The sequence below is a fragment of the Hydra viridissima genome, unplaced genomic scaffold (genome assembly GCF_058129835.1).
Source record: "Hydra viridissima isolate aposymbiotic clone 2 unplaced genomic scaffold, HvirCarnegie_v1 scaffold_7, whole genome shotgun sequence".
In the NCBI taxonomy this organism is placed as follows: Eukaryota; Metazoa; Cnidaria; class Hydrozoa; order Anthoathecata; family Hydridae; genus Hydra; species Hydra viridissima.
In genome coordinates, this window is record NW_028324306.1 from 15,378,684 (window position 1) to 15,402,176 (window position 23,493).

The 23,493-nt window shown below is 28.6% G+C and overlaps 1 protein-coding gene across 5 annotated transcripts; it reads right to left on the reverse strand.

Annotated features, from left to right (window-relative positions):
• Nucleotides 1-8,295: 8,295 nt before the first annotated feature.
• Nucleotides 8,296-20,950, reverse strand: LOC149886332 (uncharacterized). 5 transcript variants are annotated; one of them, XM_090093232.1, is made up of 10 exons: nucleotides 20,367-20,949; nucleotides 20,011-20,244; nucleotides 19,553-19,857; nucleotides 19,320-19,474; nucleotides 18,715-18,892; nucleotides 17,968-18,163; nucleotides 17,735-17,828; nucleotides 16,910-16,959; nucleotides 14,760-14,850; nucleotides 13,108-13,230 (listed from the first exon to the last, which is right to left on the reverse strand). In XM_090093232.1, the coding sequence occupies exons 1-9, from the start codon at nucleotides 20,449-20,451 to the stop codon at nucleotides 14,795-14,797; spliced, it is 1,353 nt and encodes a 450-aa protein (XP_089949358.1). In that variant the 5' UTR covers nucleotides 20,452-20,949; the 3' UTR covers nucleotides 13,108-13,230; nucleotides 14,760-14,794. The 5 variants fall into 5 exon arrangements, with proteins under 5 accessions (XP_089949357.1, XP_089949358.1, XP_089949356.1 ...); XM_090093231.1 differs by lacking the exons at nucleotides 14,760-14,850; nucleotides 16,910-16,959; nucleotides 17,735-17,828; ... (4 more) ...; nucleotides 20,011-20,244; nucleotides 20,367-20,949 and adding exons at nucleotides 8,296-8,736; nucleotides 8,807-8,856; nucleotides 10,941-11,034; ... (3 more) ...; nucleotides 12,538-12,842; nucleotides 13,526-13,821 and having other exon boundaries at nucleotides 12,997-13,230; XM_090093230.1 differs by lacking the exons at nucleotides 13,108-13,230; nucleotides 14,760-14,850 and adding an exon at nucleotides 16,380-16,840.
• Between the last annotated feature and the right edge of the window lie 2,543 nt (nucleotides 20,951-23,493).

Consider the following 23,493-nt stretch of genomic DNA (forward strand, 5'->3'; position numbering starts at 1 on the left):
ACGCTTGTAAAATCTGCTAATTAAAAAAACTAATCAACTAAGCTAGAATATAATTATTTTACAGGAAACCAAGTTTATCTAGCAACGAGTAATAGCACGTGTAATAACACTAGTTAATATGACACGTGTAATAACACATATTAAACTGAAAAAAGATTTGCTTTCTGCGAGCGAGGATCATAAGGAGGATTTCATAATAAAACACGTGCTATATAGTGTACTTAGCACAAATAAAACATATACAACTAATAAAATTTAGCTGTTGCTAAGTAAAATTAGGTATCCATAGCAACTAAATAAAAAATATATTTACTTTTTTAAAAAGCGTGACCTCATATCAGTACTTATGTAAAATTTGGTGAACATAGCACTTGTAAAAATATCTTTAAAAAAAACTATGTTTTTGCTACCCAAAATTAGGTATCCATAGCAGCGAATTAAAAAAAATAACACCTTCATAAGAAGCGCAGACATCATATTATTACTCATCCTAATTTTAGTCAATATAGCCCTAATATTAAATTAGTTATGAATTTTGTCCAGTAAAAGTGAATTCTGGCCCACTGTGGAATGATAGAAAATCGAGGAACTTTGAATGATGGAACTCAAATAATTTCAATTGACAAACATTTTATTTTATTTGTTTACATGTTTTCAAATTGCATTTACTTACTTTTTCTCTCTTAATAATCTGAAACTTAAGAAACTCTTAAAAAACTTTTAAAACCAGAGTTGTAAAATAGTACCCTTAATAGAAGAAACTTTTTAGTACAAGCCCATGTGCTTGGTTTCTAACAAATAAAAAAAAAAAAAAAATTGTGTAACCGCATTCCCTTAGGCACGTGCTATAAAATCTTTCGTAATTTGCAAAATGAAAAAAAAAACTTGATAAGTAACAAAAAGAGAGACTTATGATAACTTTTTTAAGAAGAGAAAACGAACATAGAGGAAATTATTTAAAAATTTGAGCCAAGAGCATCAAAGTTCTTGACTTGCTTGTGTTTTATTTTCGCATTTCCTTAAATTAACTTTAAGTATTAGATCGTTTTTTTTAAATTACTCTTTTAGAGCAATTTTTAACAGGCTGCGATGTAACTTTTAAGTTACATCGCAGCCTGTTAAAAATTACTCTAAAAGTTGCAGCCTGTTAAATGCATTATTAGTACCAGAGTTAATCTTCTTAGTCTTTATTTTATAAAGTAGAAATTGCGTCAAATGACTTAACAAAACGAACCCTTAAAAGATTTCTCGGTACCTATCAATGGCTTAACAATAATACTCTGCGCTTCAAAAAGCAATCTTTGTATTCATTCGTACTCTGAGTTCCAATAAATGCATTTTAAGTAATTTGTAACTTAAAAAAATATATGCAAGCATTCTTTTTTCAACAGATTTATGTAATAAACATTGCAAATTGTGCAAAGGAAGTCATAGTATATTTTCTAACTTATCATGTACTAATTTACCAATCAAAGCAGAAGTGTAATGATGTATCAAAAATATTACTGGAAATGACGTTTGAAGTTTTATTACCAAGAGTTTCAAAAGGTTACCTTTATAAATTTATCACTTAATTTATAAATACACACAAAAAAGACTTTTACAAATAGTTTACAAATACAAAAATAAAGCATTTTATAAACAAGTTATAAATATACAAATGAAATCAACAAATGTGCAAGTTGTAACCTTTGTTTCTTTATGGAACACATTTTCATTTCAGAAGAATTTTTAAAATAAACTTAAAAAGGATTAATTTTATCTTGTTGTCTCGTTGGTTTTATTTATATTTACTCGATAAATTAACTAACAATTTTTCAAATGCAGAGTAAATGACCCTAAAACTTGGGTAAAATATGAAAAAATAATTAAAAAAAACAACAAATTGATAAAAATAAAAAATTAACCGCACTATTCAACCCTTCCCATTCAACCCAAAAACTATTTAAAAAAAAATTTGTTTGAGGGAAAAAAATGAATTATTTTTAAACTTTTTTTATTATTTCTATCTGATTTTTTTTCTAAATAAATAATAAGAGAGTAAAACTCAAAAGTATTTATAATTAATGAATGGCTATTATCGCCATTTAGTTAGAGGTTGTATAGTATAGATTTACTACAGTAATCTTGAGAAATGAAATACTTCCTCTCATAAAATCATAGCTACCGAAATGAGTGATTTTGACCCCCAGTTTCAGTTTTGCAACTAAGCAATATTTTTAAAGTATTTATAAACCATTAATTTACTTAAAAAATAATCATTGATGGGTTTAATACTTTTTAAAAAAATTTCTGTAAACATTTACAGCTAGATATCATACCAAGTTGAAATGGAGAAATATTTGACATTTACATCAAGTCGGCCATCTAGTGCCATAAGCCACAGTGAAATGTCAAGCCGGCCTGATAGTGAAATGAGCCAGAGGAGTGATGAAGAGGAGATAATAATGTTTGACACCTCCAGCCAGGGAGATAGCAAGTTTTTCTATGATAGCATTGTAAGGCCTCGAACTCCCAGCCAGAGAAACAGACAGCTTGCCTCAGGAAACATAGTCAGCCTGTACAAGTTGCCTGTGGCAAGCTGGTAAAAAAAAATCAAAAAAAACTTTAAAATTCTTTTTTAAGATATCGGACTATCGGAATATTGATTATTGGACTGGCAAATTAGTAAAATTATCAGACCATCGATACCAGATTAGGAACTCAAACTATCGGACTATCGGATATCGGATTCAAAAAAAAATAGCGGTTGCCCAGCTCTAGATTTAGTAATTAAGTAATTTATGCTGCAACTTAACAGTTTTCAAATTGTGGAGTTACAATATGAAAACAGTACAATAATTTACTGCTCGCTGTTACTAGAATTTATTTCCTGAATACTTTATTAATTTTCTTTACTTATATTATATTTTATAGATATTTTTACAATAAATATATTTTTATCATTAAATAAATCAGGAAATTTTACTCTAAAGAAAAAGCGAAAGAATGTTTGAAGATTTATAAGAACCTCCGCTACCATCATCATTTGAAGCAGAGTGGTAAATTAATATAGATGAATGATAGATTTGTTAGGAAGTATGAAGTTAGGTTAAAGGCTGGGGCGGATTTGTTATAAAAAACCTTTTTGACTTCGTTGGTGAATAAATTTCCTTTATGATTGTTCTTTAAAATTTTTTTTTGATTGCTGGGACAACAAAAAGTTCAAACCTTTCGGAGAAATCGACATTTTTATTATTTGCCCCGCATATGAGACTTATTTTCTTTGGATAATGAAAATTCTCTCAAATTGTTAAGTCATGGTGAAAAATATCAAAATTTTTCATTTTTTGAAAATAACTTTTCTTGGAACTTTCATTCATGCTGAAAATGATAGAATTATTCATTTTCCAATATAATTTATATAAAGCCTTCTATTTTTCATTTAAAAAAAAGTACTATGAAGTATTGCTCCTTAGCAACGGCATAGCAACAAGGTAAACATCATCTATTGATTCTTATTGAATTTGAAGTATTTTCTATTGTAAGTTTTTAGAAAATACTAAGTAATATTTGGCTTCTTTTTTTGCCTTAAAAATTACAAAACCAGCATTTATATATGCTGATATCACTTTATTTTTGTCATGTTTGTAAAGTGACTTAAAAGCAAATGGTATCTGTTTCAGTTATTGATGTTGAATATAGAGTATAATCATTTATTATTGTTTTTTAGATTATTTAATTTAGATTAAAATAGATATATTATTTCTAATTGTTCAATGTGAAAACTGATGTTTTGAGGAGAAGAAAAATTGGTGCCTCCAGAGTGTTTTAAAAAAGAAAAAGCACTTCTAGAAAATCAAGTTTACCAATTTTTTCCCAAAATGAAGATACTTTTGTGAGTAAAGTATTGCCATAAATTGAGAGAAATGCTTTAATCATTTAACCTAACTTTACAACACCAACCAACAATGTTATTGCCAATAATGAAGCTAGTCCACAGCCTCAATGTAATAATGAGTCTAGCTATGTTTTAGTTGATCTTGATAATATTGTACAAATTCTTACCTTAGTTGGAACATGACTTGACTATGAGAGCAAGTCTATCAACATGAATATAGATCATAAAACTAAAAATGGTTTAAGTTCTTTGTTGCTGTTGAGTTGCATTGAGTGTTTATTGAGTACAAAGTTCTATACCAGTAAAAAAGTTTCAAGTAAAATTTCTGAAAAATTTTTTGATATAAATCTACATTCAGTAATTGCAATGCCTGAAATTGGAAAAAGACAGTGCATTAGAAAAGCTATATGGTTTTTTAAACTTACCACCTCCACTTCAAAAGCCATATTTAATGATGTTTAAAATAAAATATAGCTGCCATACAAATATATTGCAACACAATCGATGATCAATGCAGCTCCTGAGTTTAAAGTAAGAGATGATATTGGAATTTCAAATATTACTGTTTCTTGTGATAAATGGCAGAAGCGAGGACATAACTCTTTAAATGGTATAGTAACTGTTATTGTAGTTGATACAAGAAATTTCAATGAAGGATTAGCTGGTACGCTAAATGTTTATTTAGAGCTTGGTATTAATCCTGGTAAAAACTGTAGTACACTTTGCAATCTCCCAGTTAATAGCTATTTAATTTAAAAAGTTGAATTTGGTGATCAAAATTTTGCTTTTAAAAATACTTTTTTTTAATTAAAAATTTTTCTATTTTTCTTAACAAGGATATCAACTTCTATAAGGAACTTAATAAATTAAATAAAACTCATGAAAAACTTAGTTTGCTACTGCTAATACATTGGGGATTGATTAAAAATCTTTAGAAATAAAATGAGAGCTTATTTGATATTTTAATTTGTTTTTTTAATGTTAATTGTATTAAATTGCTGATTTCTCAGAATGGGATTTTTTAGCACGGTGCGATAAATAACTTAAGAACTACTTGTTATGATGCTTTAAAATTTTGTACAGTTATAATAACATATATGATGAACTCACTGAAGCAGTATATTTTTTTAACATTACTTTTTTGCAGAGTTACGGGCTCCAAAAGGGGGCTGTTTTGGGGTAAATTTTGACCCATTAGTTGATATGCTGTATCTCCTTGGTTCTTTAAGCTAACTTTATAATTTTGCTTCCATGAGTTCTTTGATATATTATAAGTAAACAGTAAAAGTTTGAGTTTTGTAGCATCTACCATTGTCTCTATTTATCGCAGCGCTTTTTGACTTTTTTAGGTCTTGGGACCCAAAAAATGGGTCCAAATGTGAAATTTTGATTTTTTTTTTTTTTTTTTTTTTTTAAATGTGTTATGCAGTTTTTTAATATCTGAAAAAATCAATATTTTTTGGTTGAAATAAACGATTTTAGAATTTTGACCATACTACCACCTTAAATGTAACAAATGGTATTTTGGGCAAACACATTGAATTTTTATATTCAAAGTGAAGCTGAAGTTGAATAGATGTTTTTATTTTAAGCATTAGTTATTTATCGAAAAGATTTGCTCAACCTAAAATAAAAGTGTTTTTTTTCCCTATGACAAACGAAACTGTAAGACGGAACTAGTTGAATTCTGTGCCCCAGTAGCTTCATCTGTTGAAATAATTGTTATATTTCTAAACATCGGTAGAAGAGCGTGACATATTGGATTTATTATGTTTAAGTATTATTTGTGGTTGTTTTTCAAAGCTTGGTTTAATTCAAAGCTTGGTTTAATTTAAAGCCATACTTTATAAAATCTTGCTGTAAAAATTTTGCATTGATAATACTAAATAGTTTTATTTCTGTCACAAAGTATGTTTTTCAGAAAAATACTAAACAGATCACAATAGAACAAAATTGGGAGATACTGCCCTGGAAAATTAATTACCTATTGGTAAGTAATTGGGTAATTATCCATTTTTTTTGTAAGTAATATCCATTTCTTTGGTAAGTAACTATCCATTGCTTGCTTTTTAGAAATGCTTTCGAATGAAAAATTCATAGAAAAATCGAATGAACTATTGAATGAAAATTCGATATATCATTCCATTTTTCTTTGAAAAATTGTGCTAGCTTCTTAAATTTTTCTTTCGGATGAGATTCGTATATTCTTCGAACTGCAAAGATGAATGTAAATAAAACTTTAGGTAAAGCTTCCGTTAAGCGGCCAAAAATAAAATTACTTTTCAGCTTTTTAAGCTCTCGTTCGCGGAGACTAAAAACATCAAAGAAATAGTTATTAAAAGCAATATAAATTCCAATGTAGTTTTTTCAGTTACTTTTTTTTTAAATTTCAGAACTTTTATATCACTTTTTTCTTTTGTTATTACGTTAGTTTTATGATTTTGTTATTGCTTTGTTACTTTATACGTTAAGTGTAAATTTAGTTTTGTTTAGTAATTTATTATAGTTATTTATTATAGTTAAATGACATAGGTTAATATAAAAAATTTTTCATGCTGATGTGTTTTTAAAAGATATGTGGCTATGAAAATTGCAATTTAGTTTACCAATTATAATGGATACTGATGGGATAGGCAAGAAAGAAATGCTGAGAATATAAGGGCTTCTTTAAACCGTTTATTGCATCCATTGTATTTCCACTGGTACCTATCCACTGCATCTTAATAACAATTTAATCCAAACTGTGCATTGCAATTTTTACCATACACACTATTTTTAATGAACCTGCGTTGAGCTATCGACTTTAAAGCACACATAGGCTGTTGAACGCTAAACTGTTTCGCCAATTTTATTTTAACACAACGTCTATTTCTTCAACTATTCTTGTTAGAGCACTTGGTCTCCTACGAGCAGCACGTTGCATTTACTTTTTAAACTTGATTAAAAAAACTTATTATAACAAATAACTAAACAGGTAAGAATATTTACCTGATAATATTATATAGGGCAGATGGGGGAGCATTGGTACAGGGTGAGCATTGCTCCCCGTGTAAGGCAGCATTCGCACAAAAAACTACATTTAGAAAATTCAAAAGTATTATACTTAACCATTAATATTTCTGAACATAAATCATGTTAAAATGTCGCTAATACATTTAAAAAAATAGCGAAAATTATTTGATTCCGATTTTTTCTGAAACTCTGTTTTTTAATTTGCTCCCCTCTCTCCCCTATAACTATATGATAAAATAATTTAAAGTCAAGCGCGCTACACTATTTTTATTCTACCATCAACTTTAAAGTTGATTTCTTTGTGAAAATTACTCATGCGTGCATACTATTATTCTATTTAAATGCATTTCTATACTCTCCATCGTATTTTAAAAAGCTAAAAGGTGAATTTATTTTCGTCGATTTAACTGTAGCTTTACCCAACTTTATTCATATGGACTTTTACAGATTATTTTTTAATTTTTCAAGGGCAATTTTCATCTACGTCATAAATTTTATCCATTACGTAAATCTTTAGTGGATGAGTTCAAGTTTTGTTAATTATTGTTTCTTTTGCTTTTCAACTTAATTAGAAATGTGGCTTTAGAAAACATTCGCGGCGAAATATTTAAGAACCAGGAAGAATTTCTTTTACGCACACTTTTCCGTGTTTTTCCCCAATATTACAGTATTTAAAATTGCTTTGAAGGATAATGCAATACCGATTCAAACAATAACGTGAATATAAAATATAATGTAAGATGGAATTAATTGCTTTTTGTATAGCAAATTTATATTTGAAATAAGTGCAATGAGCAATATGTTTCAAATATCTTACCTCAGAAACTCGCGAGGTTAGAATTATTTTGTTCTATCTCCAAGTTTAAACGTTGGGAGAAAAGTTTTTGATTTTTTTCTTAAAGTAAAAGTTATTTAGAATTTTAGCTTTAATTTTTAAAGAAATAATAACTTATGTTTTAAATAATTTATGTTTAAACAAATTATTTAGAAAAAAAATTGTAAAATAGAGCGTATTTTTAAAGCAATCATTATTTACTAAAATTGATAACTCATTTTCTTCTATATATTAAAATAGGAGATAGAGCAAAATAATTCTAACCTCGCGAACTGATCACAATTTTACTGCTCGAGATGTTACTTATAAAACTCGGTTATTCCTGTTTTGGTAAATTTTTATGTGTATTTGTCAAGCGCTCTTCGATTTACGAAAAGAAAATAGAAATTACAGTGCGTTTGTTTCTAACCTTTTATAAAAACTAAGCTTATTGAAAAAATTAAAGAAGATTTAGGTAATCGCGTGAATAAAAAAAAAAGTGGTGAAATACCACGGAAATAAGACTTTATTTGAGCGAAATGAATGCACATGTAAAGAGGGTTGCATGACTTAATGATAAGTCTCGAATTAACTGACATTCAGTTTCTTTATCAAAACTTTTCATAAAACAATTTAAAATGCAATAAGTATTCATTTTCTTATTATATAAAAAAGTCTTAATAGTAATCTGCTCAGGGTTCTCACATGTTGCTTTATTAGCATGTGTTTGAGTTGGTTGTGATGAAACAGATCTATAATGATTGTGATGCAACAGATCTATAATGGTTGTGATGTAACAAATCTAAATTGGTTGTGATGAAACAGATCTGCATTGGTTCCATACATTAGTAGCTTTATGTTTGAAAACTCGGAAAACTCTTCACAAACTGCCATTTTTCTTCGGTAATGATAACGATAGGTTTTTTTCTAAGAAGATTTAGTTCAACAATGTTGCCTCGAAAGGTTTTACCGTAAAGCAAGTTTGTAGTAGAATCGTAACCAATCACGTCAACCATTTGAATTGGAAAAACTAAAATACAAATCTTTTGTAAGAATAAAAAAGACGATAAACAAAAAACTGAAAACTAAACAAAACTTACATATCACTCTACCAGTTAGTTTTTCTTGTTGATAGCACGTGCTTTGCTGTCTAAATCAAAAACTTTAAAAACTTAGAACATTTCAGTTTTCCCAAAACTTGAAAATAAAATCCATTTAATAGTTTGTAGTAACACTGGTTTATAACATTTCCCCTCGGTCTTTAGCTGTCTAGAGTTTTAAGGTTTCTAACGTATTATTTGAAAGACCATTATATACATTAGCTTAATATTTTTTGCCCTTCGCTTTCGAGTTGGATGATTTTAAAATGTTACCCAACCAAGTTTGAAATATAAAATGTAGTGTAAAACAATTTTTTTAACAAAACTTAATGGATCACTATTAACAAAACGTCGTGATATATTTCACTAAATAGAGGCAGAACAGCCCTTCAAGATATAAACATGCACTTGGTTATCACTCCTCCCCTCATTCCTTAGAATTCCCTCATCACAGATGTTTGAGAATAGTTGGTATGGTAGTGTCTTTGGAAAAGTTGAATTAAATTTTGAACATTTTATTTGTCTTTTTTCACTGGTCTGTAGAGATATAGGTAAGTATCGTGTTTACACATACTCAATTTTGATCAATTTTAAATTGTTTGTGATATAATATTGCTTTTCTTGTAACGCAATTTTTATTTACAATTTCTTAGCAGTTTTCAATTATGTTAGAGAACTGAGGATATAAAACTAATAACTTTGCAAGAGTTTATAGAGTTTTACACTATGTAGATAATATGTAAATTAGTATAATGTAAGAATGTAATAGCAGTCAGTAAACATGCTGTATAATGCATCTAAAAAGGTAAATATTTGAATAATTAGTAGCAATGTGTAAATATTATATTTGAAAAAAAGTAGTTTGCAATATAGTACCTGATTGTAAGAAAACATCGACACATCAATTACAAACCAGCTTTAAAGTATGTTAGGGAATATATGTGTTTGTATGTGTTTTTTTATATATATATGTATATATATATATATATATATATATATATATATATATATATATATATATATATATATATATATATATATATATATATATATATATATATATATATTTGTGTGTATGTGTGTGTGTGTGTGTGTGTGTGTGTGTGTGTGTGTGTGTGTGTGTGTGTGTGTGTGTGTGTGTGTGTGTGTGTGTGTGTAGATAACTTTGAGTTGTTCAGGAATATGAACTAGGTTATTATTCTTATTGCTAAATACAAAAAATACAAAAAGTTACTTAAAAAATCAAAATGTTAGTAATGTATGTACCTAAAGATTAATAAAAGATGTCATTGGCATGAATACAGAATATATTATCTAGAGGTCTCTTGATTTCTTCGAAATTAATCAGAAGTCATTAGTTGTAATAATTTGTTAATATAAACAGAAAACATATTATATTTTAAATGTTAACAAATGTTGATTTGAAATAAGTTTTAGAACTTATGGTTTTACTAACGTAATTATATTTTTAAAATTTTAAAAAACTTTAAATTTCGAAAAACATTAGAAGCGTTAAGTTTAACTGTTAAAACTAATTTAAGCTTCATATATAGAAACGTGAAATACTTAAAAACTGGCCAACTAATTTTTTAGCTCATTTAGGCACCACATCCGACCGCTTGTATAATTTTAGCAGTCTTCTCCCATAAAGAAACAAACTTAAAATTAATAAAAAAAAATTAGTATTCAAAGATAAAACAGTGGACCTATATTCCCCGGACTACCCTATAGCCAGGTTTTCTTTCTAAAAGTTAAAATCCTCTACAGCATTAATGACAGAAAAGAATATTTTATAATCTTAAATTTTGTCCTTTTAAGTGTATGTATGTATGTATGTATGTATGTATGTATGTATGTATGTATGTATGTATGTATGTATGTATGTATGTATGTATGTATGTATGTATGTATGTATGTATGTATGTATGTATGTATGTATGTATGTATGTATGTATGTATGTATGTATGTATGTATGTATGTATGTATGTATGTATGTATGTATGTATGTATGTATGTATGTATGTATGTATGTATGATGTATGTATGTATGTATGTATGTATGTATACATGTATGTATGTATGTATGTGTATAACAAATTTCAAAACTAAATGTTTTTTCAAATTGTTGCCAACCTTTTTTTTATTGGTTTGCAAATACACTGATGTGAGACATTTTCAAACTTCGTTTCGTTTTTCATACTCCATGTGGGATAAGTTTGGGTAGTTTCTAATAAAACAACATTATCCAATCAAGCTTATTGAAAGTTTGATATAAATTAAAAAATATTTGAAGAGAAGATAAAAATAAAACATAGTTTGAACTCAAAAAAGTTATTTAAAGCCATTAGAAACCTTTAGTTGGTAACTGTTCCACTGTTTTTCTAAAAAAAAAATGTTGATATACTTGTTCCGGGTTATCACCAGAAAATTTTGTATAAAAAACATCGGTTTTTACTGCGGTATCTGTGATTCCAACAGCAAATAAAGACTCAACAATTCCAAAAATTGCAGAAAACTTTAGAAAAGAATCGATGAAGAGTTTCCGTACCTTGAGCAAATAATATAAATTTATTTTTGAAACTGATATAGGTGTTAATAAAGTAAACTATCCCAACATGCAAAGAAAAAAAAGTAATCAAAAAAACTATCTGTTTTATTTTATCAGCTTTGTCACTTACAAAAATAAGATAAATATTTTCATCATTAATTGAGAATGTGGAATCTACGCTTAAATTGCTCCACACAGATCTTTGAAACTTGACTGTTTGCTGACAGTTCAAGATAACTGTGATGTTTTCGAGATCAGACACGCAGTCTGTACTTGTAGTCATGTTGATGTTAACATACATTTCGTTACTGAAAAAAAAAAATGATTTCAAGACCAAGGGGGAAAATATAACTGTTACAGTATTAAAGATTTTAAGCTATCGCTTAAGTGTAATAGATGAGCCAGGAAACTTTGTTTTAAATGAAAAGTGTTTATAAGTAAGCTTAAGAAACACTCTTCATGAGCAAGAAACAATTTAAAAACATTTCTGATGGTCAAAAGTTACTGAAAACAAACAAACAAACAAAAATTAAGACTAAAAAAGGTAATCTTAGACTAAACTTTGTAACAGAAATAAAAATTTTTATGACGATAAGGAAAAAAAATATAGTTGCAAAATTAAATAACTAATGCTTTCACCCACTGCTTAATTGATGGTCCAAAATAAATTTTTCTGAATCGAGTTTAAATCAAAAATATGGTCTAGTAAGTAAATTTTAAAAGTATCAAACCTTAAACAATGAGAAAATAATCGGTTTTAACTTTAAAATTGATTACTTTTAAACAACCGCAGTATAAAAACAAGCACTTTACAAGCACTTTACAAGCTCTTTACAAGCACTTTACAAGCACTCGCTTTCTACATGGCTTTTTTCAATATGCAATTCATCTCTTTTCATAAGTTTCTCAACAGAACGTTTGTTGATATTAAAAGATATTTTAAACTTACTTATACATGTAACTTGAAGACGAAATACTTAGGTTGCACTTCTTTGTTGGACGTGTGATGATAAATGGAGATAAGGTTACCCACAAAGAATTGACATTGTCAACTACCATCACAGCCCATTCCTTGTGATTGTTTGTAACGGACGTATCACCTACCTAAAAGTTTACAACTTTTGCTTGTTTAGTTTCTTCATTGTCTCGCAAATGAACAAACAACCGAACATTAAATCTTACCTTTGTTGCGATAGAATAAAAGTTTTCAAACTTTGTGTTCAGCTCTCCAGAATATGTTTCCTCTATTAAGTGGTACAGCTTGCTATCATTATGCCTTTGCGATACTCTTGTTGCATATGAGTTTCTTTTGACATCTATAAAGCTTGTAATAATCATTCTTCCAGATTGTATCAACGGATTGTTGAGATCATCGATAAAGTATAAAACGCTTTTATCGTTTCCTTCTAGATAAAAACTGACTCGAACTCGAAAGTTAATCGACGAGCCGATGGAACATGTTGAAATCTCTGATTTGAAGATCGATACTCAAATTTAACAAATAAAAGATGAAAACAAAAATTAAATTTAAATTAAAAAATTATTAAAAAATAAAAAAATCATAATAGTATTTATATAAATGCAAATTCAAAAAAAAAAATTCGAAACAAGGATTATAACAATCATTGTTTGAATATTTACAAAGAAAATGTATTTGCTTGCGTCCTGCCAATTGTTGCACAACCAAACCCATTTGTGTAATTGTACAGTAACATGTAGTAGAACCAAACATGGCCCCTTCATATAATAATCCGCTATCTATTTTCAGCCAGCATGCCTGCGTACAGTTACTATCAGAAGAAAATGGACCGCTCGTAACAGTTTGGCTAACGTAACCCAAATGATAGATTGGTATGTCGTTTGCGGAAAATGATGCTAAAATTGATTTTAAAAAGTTGAAAAGTTTTTATCAGGGAAACGGATCAAAATTACTATTTGTCTTGAAATTTTCTTTCTCTTGATAAATTTAAATATTTTCTTTATTTACAATAATTTCTGCAAACTTCAGATTTATCATGTTTACAAAGATTTTGTTTTTTTTTTATTCATATATGCTACAAAATAATTTTGCAAATAAAATATAATATAGTAAAAGTATTTTTTCATTTACATGAAATGCATACAATCAAAAAAATGATAAAATAATTGAATTTTTAAAAACATTTTCTACCTTGCAAAAAGCGACATATTAGTATTAGATTTAGTATGTCGTTTCTCTTACACATATCTTAATATTACAGGTTTTATATTTTATATATCTTATATATTACATACACATTTCTTAATGTTAAACAAATACTCCAATCGTAAACGAATTTCACTTGTTCATTAGTAAAACTTTACGGTTTGTTCTGTAATTTCTCTTTTTTTTTTTAATCTTTTTAGTTTAGTCATTAATTTACCATTTGCTGTTTTATTTCTAGATAACTAGTTAGGTAATTAGAAAAACGTTTTTAAAGCATATATATGCATGCATTTTGAATTTCAATTAATGTTTAATAAGCGCTAAGCAGTAAATCACGATAACCATGACAGTAGTTAAAATATAGCTGAGAGCACACATATTGATTCACACATATTATAGAGTTTTAAAGTTCTGTGTAAATGTTTTGCAACCCCAGTTAGAAATTGTTTTATTCTCTATAAAAAAAAGGGTTGATTTATGCAAAATGTAGAATGTTAACTAATTACAGATAGAATATAACTAAGATGAAAAGTTCATGAGTAATTAATATTTTGAGTGAAGGCTCTTATTTTCAAGACAAGAAGCAATACGCATTTAATCGTTGAATCATTGAATCATTGAATGGTTATTGAATTACACAGCAGTTGATTCTGATTTATTCTCTCCAGACTTAATAGTCTCGGACCATACTTAACAATGCTGATGAGGTCTGACAGGCTCGTTGGTTTTCTCTTTTTTACTCTGTTTTATATGAAGTTCCAAAAATTTTCAATGTCATTTAATCGGTGAGTTATCAGGATGTCCAGTTAGTAGCTGAAAAGGTTGTTGTTGAAACCAATGAGTGATAATTTGGGCTGTATGGGGGGGGGGGGGGGGAGTAATCATCTTGTTGAAAGCAAATAGCATTTTTTTATTGCTATTAATTATAGCACCTTCTCTTGAATGATTTCCAAATATTTTTTTGAATTGATCTTTTTATCTTTAGGTAAAAAGTAAAGATCATATTGCCTAATGGAACTTATGACACCTCATAACGTATGAAAAATATTTTACGGGTTGACTAGGGTACTTGGGATCTTGTTGTTTATCCGCTGTTAGCCATAATCTTAATTTTACTTAACATTTATAGGAGTTGCTAAATTTTTTCACAGCACCTTATATTATGAGTTTTAAGAATGGTAAAATCAGTTTGTATTATTTTAAATCTAATATAAAGTACCTTTTAACGTGTTGATAGTTATTCTATTTGAGAGTTTATAAGTTCTTTGTATAGCAAAAGAATGAGGATGTTAATCGATGCTTGCGATAAACTGAAAAAAAAAAAAAAAAGAAGTTAAAAGATGTTTTTTCCACAACACAACAAAAAATTTAAGAGTATTTTTAATTATTGAATGCACTTGCTGGGCGTTTCTGCTAATCTTACCAAAGATTTGTGATATAAAATATTTCTAAGATATTTCTCTATCTACTTCAACAGGGCTTCGACCGTTATGCAGGTATTGCAGAAGTCTACTCACAGCATTCGGCGTTCATGGATGCGAGTCATTAAAGCTCTACGCATTTCTTTGCTTGTATTATTGTCAGCATCTTTTAGTTTTGTAAGCATGAAATTAATAGCAATGTCGGCTGTAAATAGGTTAAAATCTGGACGACATATTGGTTCAACCGTTGCTTTAACTAAAGTTGTAATAATCTCTGATAATATTGTCACTTCATCATGTGACAGAATAATAGAATTATCTTGCACTGAGTAAATATCAATTAATGATTTTGTGTATATGTTTTTACTTTGTAAAATCTTTTAAGCATTAACAGAAGGTTGCTTCACCGTGTCTTGCAGTCCATTGTTAAAGATAGTTGTTTTTGGTAGGTGATTGTCTAAATTTTAGTATTAGTTTGCGTACATTTTTAATGACTTACCCATAATGAACTTCATTTAGTTCTACTTTAGGTTTTACATTTTAATGATTGTAGTCCAACAAATCTTCCTCAATGTCCTCATTCTCGGATGAATCACTGTTACAAAATTCATTGTTAAACTCTGTCTGTTTTACATCGAATTCTCTCTTTTTATAAAGAACATCAATTACAGCAACTTGTATGCGATGAGCAAAACATAATTGTTGGTTAGCGGGTAGCAACCTGCCAACTTTTTTCATAACCCTAGCTCCGTCGGTCATTATAGCCACAATGTCGCTGTGCAGATCAAGAGTATAGTCTTAAAGTTTTTTTCTAAAAGTTAAATGCAATTTTCTGCTGGTATTGAATCTGTTATTCGCGCTAAACCTTAACTCCATAACAACACATGTGTGTATGAAGTCCTTTTGTTGAGTCACCACATATTTTTAAAAAATTCTTCTTGCAGTTCGGCAGTTTACACATGGCTGTTTGGCCTTTTTCATCCCCTGGAAAATATTTCCAAACAGCTGAGTTACTTTTAATTGTAAAATCTACATACGACATGCTGATTTAGTTTTTAATTTTAGACTCTACCTTATGAGAAACGCGCTTTTTTCAGTTTGAAAAAACTGACATTAGTAACTAAGCTACTAAAAATTATTAACAATAGTAACTAAAGTATTAAAAAATCAAACTAATTTAACTCGAATGTGTTTACCTAAATTACTTTTTAGAAACAACGTAAATTTGTATTATATAACGATTTGTTATAAAATAAATATAAACCGTAATATATAATAATACAAAGTGTGGGTATCGCAAGCAAGCATATTATAACTATATTTGTCATTGCTTACAAACCCATTATTTAATTTAGATCGTATTCAATTTTTAAATAGTGTATATGCGAACCAACATGACATAGTACGAAGAATTTCACTTTTGTTTTTCTCTAAACCAATCCTTTTCGATATCGTATTTTATTGTACAACTGAAAATACAACACTTTTTACAATTTTATACTGAATAAAAATTATTTTATTGATACGCAAAGTTATTATTATTTTTATATATTTTTTCATTACGCTTTGTTTTGTTCGATCTTATGGGGAAGTCTGGGATTGATGTTAGACAATCCCGGGATTTCAGGATTATGAAAAAGGCCGGGATCCCGGCATTTCAGGATCCCGGGATCCCTGCTTATTGGCTTCACAAACTTTTATTTACTACTTTGAAAACTCGAGGAACTTTTTACATTCTGCCATTTTAACTCGCTGATAACAACGATAGGATTGTGACCGAGAAGATTTACTTCAATAATGTTATCTCGAAAAGTTTTGCCGTAAAGCAAGTTCGTTGTGGAATCGTAACCAATCACATTAACCATTTGAATTGGAAAAACTAAAATGAAAACTTTTGTAAGAACAAAAAAGACAATAAACAAAAAATTGAAAACTAAACAAAACTTACATATCACTCTACCAGTTAGTTTTTCTTGCTGGTAGCACGTGCTTTGTTGTCTAAACCAAAAACTTTAAAAACTTAGAACAATATAGCTTTCCCAGAATCTGAAAACTGCGTATGTGTTAGAAGAAACAATTCAGAAGTAGTAATGCACTTGCTCATAACATATATTCCTTAACTCCATAGTTGTCTAGAATTACAAGATTTCTTACGTGTGACAATTATTTTAAAATTTTCTATAAATTAGGTTCTTCTTAAATTGAATCAAGCGTCTTTTTAATTTTGTGATTTGAAAAAATAATAAATTTCATTGAAATAAAAGCTCTTTATGTAATGCATAAAAAGGCTTTCTTATCAGAACATGCAATATTTTTTCTTTCAAATATTAACAAAAAGCAAAAATAGAAAATGCTGCGCAATCGAGTTGAATTTAGAATAATTTATTTCAAGATAACTCATTTAGTGCATATTATAAAATGAATGTAGAAAAAGCATCTCGACATATCTCCAAAAGCAATTCTCAATTCCTCAATTTCTTCATTGCAGCTTATATCATTTTTCTCGTTAAAGATGTAACAAAATATTCTTTGATCTCAAGCTTCACTTTTACATTTCTTTTGACTCTTTTGTTAAAATGTAATTATGAAAGAAAGAAATAAGGACATCTGATAACGATTGACGCCACGTCTGATGGCGATTGAAATGACGTTTGATGACGAAAGGACGTCTTATGACCATACTTTCATTAAACTTACAAGATTTACATATAATAAAAAATTAAAAAAAAAAAATGCTCAAGTTAAATAACATTTTTTAGTTACTAAAAATAACCTTTTCTTCACTGGTTTGCAAATACACTGATGTGAGACATTTTCAAAGTTTGATTCGTTATTCATACTCCATGTGGGATAAGTTTGGGTAGTTTCTATTAAAACAACATTATCCAATCAAGCTTATTGAAAGTTTGATAAATATTAAATAATATTTCAAGAGAGGATAAAGTTTAGGCTTAATTTTAAATCTTATTGTCATGGTTTGAAATCAAATTTAAAGAAATAAGAAACCATTTCTTGGAAACTGCTCCGTTGATCTTCTAAAAATAGCTCTTCGATATATTTGCTCCGGGTTATCATCAGAGAACTGCGTAGAAAAAATATCTGCATTTACTGCGATATCAGTGATCCCAACAGCTAGTAATGCTACATCTGTTTCAAAAACCGCAGAAAACTTTAGAAAAGAGTCGACGAAGAGCCTCCGCACCTAAGATAAATAAATTGAAACTATCATTTTTGAAATACATTTAGATACTTTTGTATAAAAAGTAATCTACGCATTTTTTCTAAACTAATGAAAAAAACTTTAAAATGTTCACTTTTTCTAAACTTAAAAGAGTGACAGTAGTGAAAATATTGCATACAAAATATTTAAATTTACAAGATCCATTAATATAGTGTCATTGGAAATAAACACTTTAGTAAGTTTCGTACAAATTTCAATTCAAACCAAACAAGTGATATTTTCATTTGATAACGTTGGCTATTTTTAAAACTTCGATAGATTATAAAAAGAGCTCTGTATGACCTCATAAAACTATTTGAGTAAAATGGCGGCAATATTACAAAAAAGTATCTAGAAGATTTATTATGTTGGAGAAAATGTTTTGCTTTAAATATTGCAATTGGTTTGTATTTAGATGAAAAATATTGATAGCAAAATCAAGCAGCGTTGAGTTAAAGTTTGTCGCTTACATGCTGTTTTTATTCCTTACGTTAAAAAGCTGTCTGTTTTATATTATCAGCATTGTCACTTACGTAGATAAGATTGAAATCTTTATCGTTAATTGACGACGTGGAGTTTACGCTAAAATCGCTCCACACCATTCTTTGAAACTTGGCTGTTTGCTCTGAGTGAAAGATAATTGTAACATCTTCAAGATCAGACACGCAGTCTGTACTTGTAGTCATGTCGATGCTAACATACATTTCGTTACTGAAAAAAAATTATTTCATAACCAAGGGGGAAAATATATCTGTCACAGTATTAAAGATTTTAAGCTATCGCTAAAGTGTAATAGATGAGCCAGTAAACGTTGTTCTGAATGAAGGTTTAAATGAAAAGTGTTTATAAGTAAGCTTAAGAAACACTCTTCATGAGCCAGAATAAATTTTAAAAAAATTACTTATGATCAAAGGTTTAATTTATCACGTTTTGAATAAATTAAATTTGTTCTGAATGAAGTTTTAAATGAAAAGTGAACTTCAAATGTAACAATAAATAATTAAAAGCTTTAAAAACTGATTTCGGAATCACGAAAATGTTGTTTTTTTTCGGTCTTAGCTTTTATCAATGTCAAATTCCTAATTCATATGTCTCTCACAAAAGTGGTTGTTAATCTTGAAAGATACTTTTTACTTACTGAATCAAGTAGCTCGACGATGCAACAACTAGGCTGCACCTCTTTGTTGGGCGGCTGATGATAAACGGAGATAATGTTATCCACACAGAATCGACATTGGAAACTATCATCACAGCCCATTCCTTGTGATTGTTTGTAACGGACATATCGCCTACCTAAACGTTTACAACTTTTACTTATTTAGTGACTTGATTGTGTCAAAAATGGACAAACTACGGAACACTTCTTCTTACCTTAGTTGCAAGAGTATAAAAGTTTTCAAACTTTGTGTTCAGTTTTCCAGAATACGTTTCCTCAACTAAATGGTATAGTTTGCTATCATTATGCCTTTGCGATAATCTTGTTGAATAGGAATCTCTATTGACATCTATAAAGCTTGTGATAATCATTCTTCCAGATTGTATTAACGGATCATTTAAATCATCGATAAAGTATAAAACGCTTTTATCGTTTCCTTCTAGATAAAAACTGACTCGAACTCGAAAGTTAATCGACGATCCGATTGAACATGTTAAAATCTCTGATTTGAAGATTGATACTAAAGTTTAACAAACGAATGTTGAAAACAATAATTCAATTTAAAATACAAATTTAATTGAAAAAAATAATCTTCACAACATTATTTTATATTAAAAACATTCTTAGAAGTGTTGTAAAACAAAGATTTTATAACCACTGATTAGATATTTACAAAGAAAATGTATTTGCTTGCGGTTATTAGCTTGCTCTATAGGCAAACCCATTTGTGTAATTGTGCAGAAACAATACAGAGGGCCAACCATGGCTCCTTCATACAGTCCTCCGTTATCTAATTTTACCCAGCATGCCTGCACACAGCCACTATCAGAAGAAAATGGAGAGATCTGCTCGACTTGGCTAACGTAACCCAATTGATAGGTTGGTACATCGTTTACAGCAAATGAAACTAAAATTGATCAAAAAATGATAAAAATATCACAAAAAATAACAGTATGTATGGTTCCTAACACCGCAGTTTCTTTGATTTGTTTTGTTTTTTATCTTTTACATTTAAAAACATTTTCTAACCTTGCAAAAAACGGCATATTAGCATAAGATTCAGTATATCGCTTCCCTTAAATATCTCTTGATACTTAAATAAAGCTTGAACCATAAATGATCTTTCAATTTATTACTAAACTTGATGGATTTTATGTTAATTCTCTCAGCACGAAAACTGGTTGATCAAAGTTTGTTTTTTAATTTAGTATTTGCTGTTATCTTTCGAAATACTTTTAGTGAAATAATTAGAAAAAAAGTGTTTAAATTGTTTATAATAGGTTTCGATTTGCAATCAATGTTTTATAAGCGGCAAGCAACAAATCATGATAACCATGGATGCTAACATTTTTGTATTTTCAAAAGATCAAAATTTCTGTTTCATTTTTTATATTTGTTTAATTTTTTAATCGTTAGAAGAAGTTTACATATTAAAATCCTATTTTCAAAGTGCCAACGTTGCTAATCTTTTGTAAGCCGGTTTGTAGTTAAAAATCGCGTGTGAGATGAAATGATTTTTCAAGACGATCTTTATTGTGCTCGCATACATCTCGTTGCTTGACGTATATCGTATTGCCATTTGTTTTTGCTATTTTTGTAATCAGTTTTTAATTACTTCAAACAATATGTCTCGGTCTTGGCAGATTTCTGATCAATATTTAAAAACAGAGACATGATTAATGACTTGTTGGCATTCATGCTAAAGTTTACAAATAGACTGCGTTAATGTGTGACTTATTAATGTAAACTATTAATGTATGACGTATTAATGTACGACGCTGATTTTAAATATACTTCTTTTATAACGAAAGAAAGAATGAGTTCATTGAAACCTGCAACATACTGGTGAAAGTATCAGCATTAAAAAATGGGCTTTTAATCTCTTATGTGACTTAAAAGTATTTAGTGATTTTGCCGCGGGGTCTAGCTGATCCTACGTACTTAAAGTCTCTTTTGGTTCTTCAGAATGCGGAAGTACAGAAAATTAACAATTTTGAGAAAGTTTAAACTCCTAGAATAAGCTTCAATTTCAACTTTGACGCTGCAGTTGATTGTTTTATCAGCCTATAATATGGATAAAAATATACCTTGACGCTTCAGTCGGCTCTATTGTCAGTCGGTGTTACCAACAACAATATGTTTTGCAATGAAAGAATGCAAATACTTCTTTAACAATGACTTTACGTTTTTAATTTTGTTTCATCGTCTGTGATTGCTTATTTTACAGCTCTATAATATCTTTCGAATAAGCAATTACTCTTTGAGAAGACAGTGATAAGGAACAAGAGGGTTTTTCTTCAATGCTTTTTCCTAAAAGGTTTCGGTGTTTTTTATAGTTTTTATCTGAGAATTTTTAAAATAAATACGCTGGATATTTTTTGAATCTGTCATATACGTAATTTATTTTATCAGGTTTTTACTAAAGTAGAAGTGCTTGAAAACTTTCATGTCGGAAGAAATCAAGCATACTAAGCTTTTAATTAATGTTAAAGAACGTACAAAGTTACATTCGGAACGATTATAATAGCACATGTATTTTGCATAGCCAGGAGCTTTTCTCTTTTGGTTACGTTGGCGCCGCACCAAGCAACATGTGCATTGTTAATAGTTAAAGAAGAAGTTTTTTTTTTGAAAGGTTTGTATTTGCTTTTTTCAATTGAGTAAATCAGAATTGTTTGAAATTTTGCAATAGAAAATTTATGTTCTCTCCAAATTTTTTTCTTACTTCAATCTTTTTCACAATGATTTTCTAGTTACAACACGTATTTTGACTGGAACAAGTTTCTGAAATATTTAATGTGGTACCGACCCATAAAAAATAAAAATTGAAATAAGACAATGCACAACAATTTTTTATATTTTTTTCATTCAAAATAAATTATTTAAAAATAATTAATTTAAAAGAGTAGTTAATCAAGTCTACTTGCCTCAATTATTTTTGGAAATATGATATTTTGATGATAAATTGTAAGCAAAATATTCAAAAAGCTTATAAAAGTTAAAGACTTGAAAATTTCACCAGTTCTTTATTGTATTGTAATGCAGGAGTGGGACTAAAATAAAGCAATAATATAAAAAGCTTCAGAAGGTATTGACATTTTTTGCTCGTTGATAATATTTTGCATAGTTTGAGTTTATAAAAAGCGCAATAAGATGACAAGCTTTGTTTATAAAATGATAGCTACAACTCCTGCCATTATAGCTTAAGAATATACAGTGAAAATTTCAACCTAAAAGCTCATGCTGATCTTGAAATATCACGTTTTAAAGTTAACAAAATTGGTAAAAACTAAATACTGAGAAAAAGCAAAAACAAAGACAAACTGAAAAAAAAAAATTATGATTTAATTAATATAAGCCTGCTGAATAAGCAGGTATCTCTTCATTTTCTTTTTCTTTATCCAGAAATCCTTCTCTAATGGCTCTTAATTTTCTTAATGGCTCTTTTTTTAAATGCATTATGCATAAACTGTGAAACTTATGGGTCTACGTCTCGGAATCGTTTTCTTGAAATGAACCGGGACAAGCATAACGAGACAAAAAAATAGCTTTTAAAATGTGTTCCTCATAAAGTTTTACATCAAAAACGATAATAACAATTTTTTTGTTTTTTTTTCAAAACTTCAGGTTTGGTCCCACGTGAAGAAGTTAACGATCAAATTGAAAAATAATATATAATAGCCAATAATAAATATTAACTAGATGTCTAACTTCCGAAAAAAAATGAAGCAAATTTTTTTTGCCACAAGCATGTATTGAATAATAACTTGTTTTGGCACCAGCATCTGATTGGTTAACAGATATTACGGATAAACGAATAGCAAAAATAATACAAAACAAAAAAATATTTGTGTCAGTTAAATTAAAAAATGTGTTTAAAATTTAGTCAAATTGGAATGATTTTGTGAAATGCTATAGTATTGGATAATTTTATAAATGTAGTTTAAAAGTAACTTCAGTTACTTTTAACCTACATTTAATAAATATGTTCAATATTAATATCTCCAATGTTTAAAGTTAACATCGCCGGAAAATTTTCTTCTTTTCTGCGGCTACCGGCTTTACAACCTTCAAAAACTTGCTTCACATTTTCTTACGGAATTTATGTGAAGTTAGACATCTAGTTAATATATCATTGATAATATCAGAAAGAACA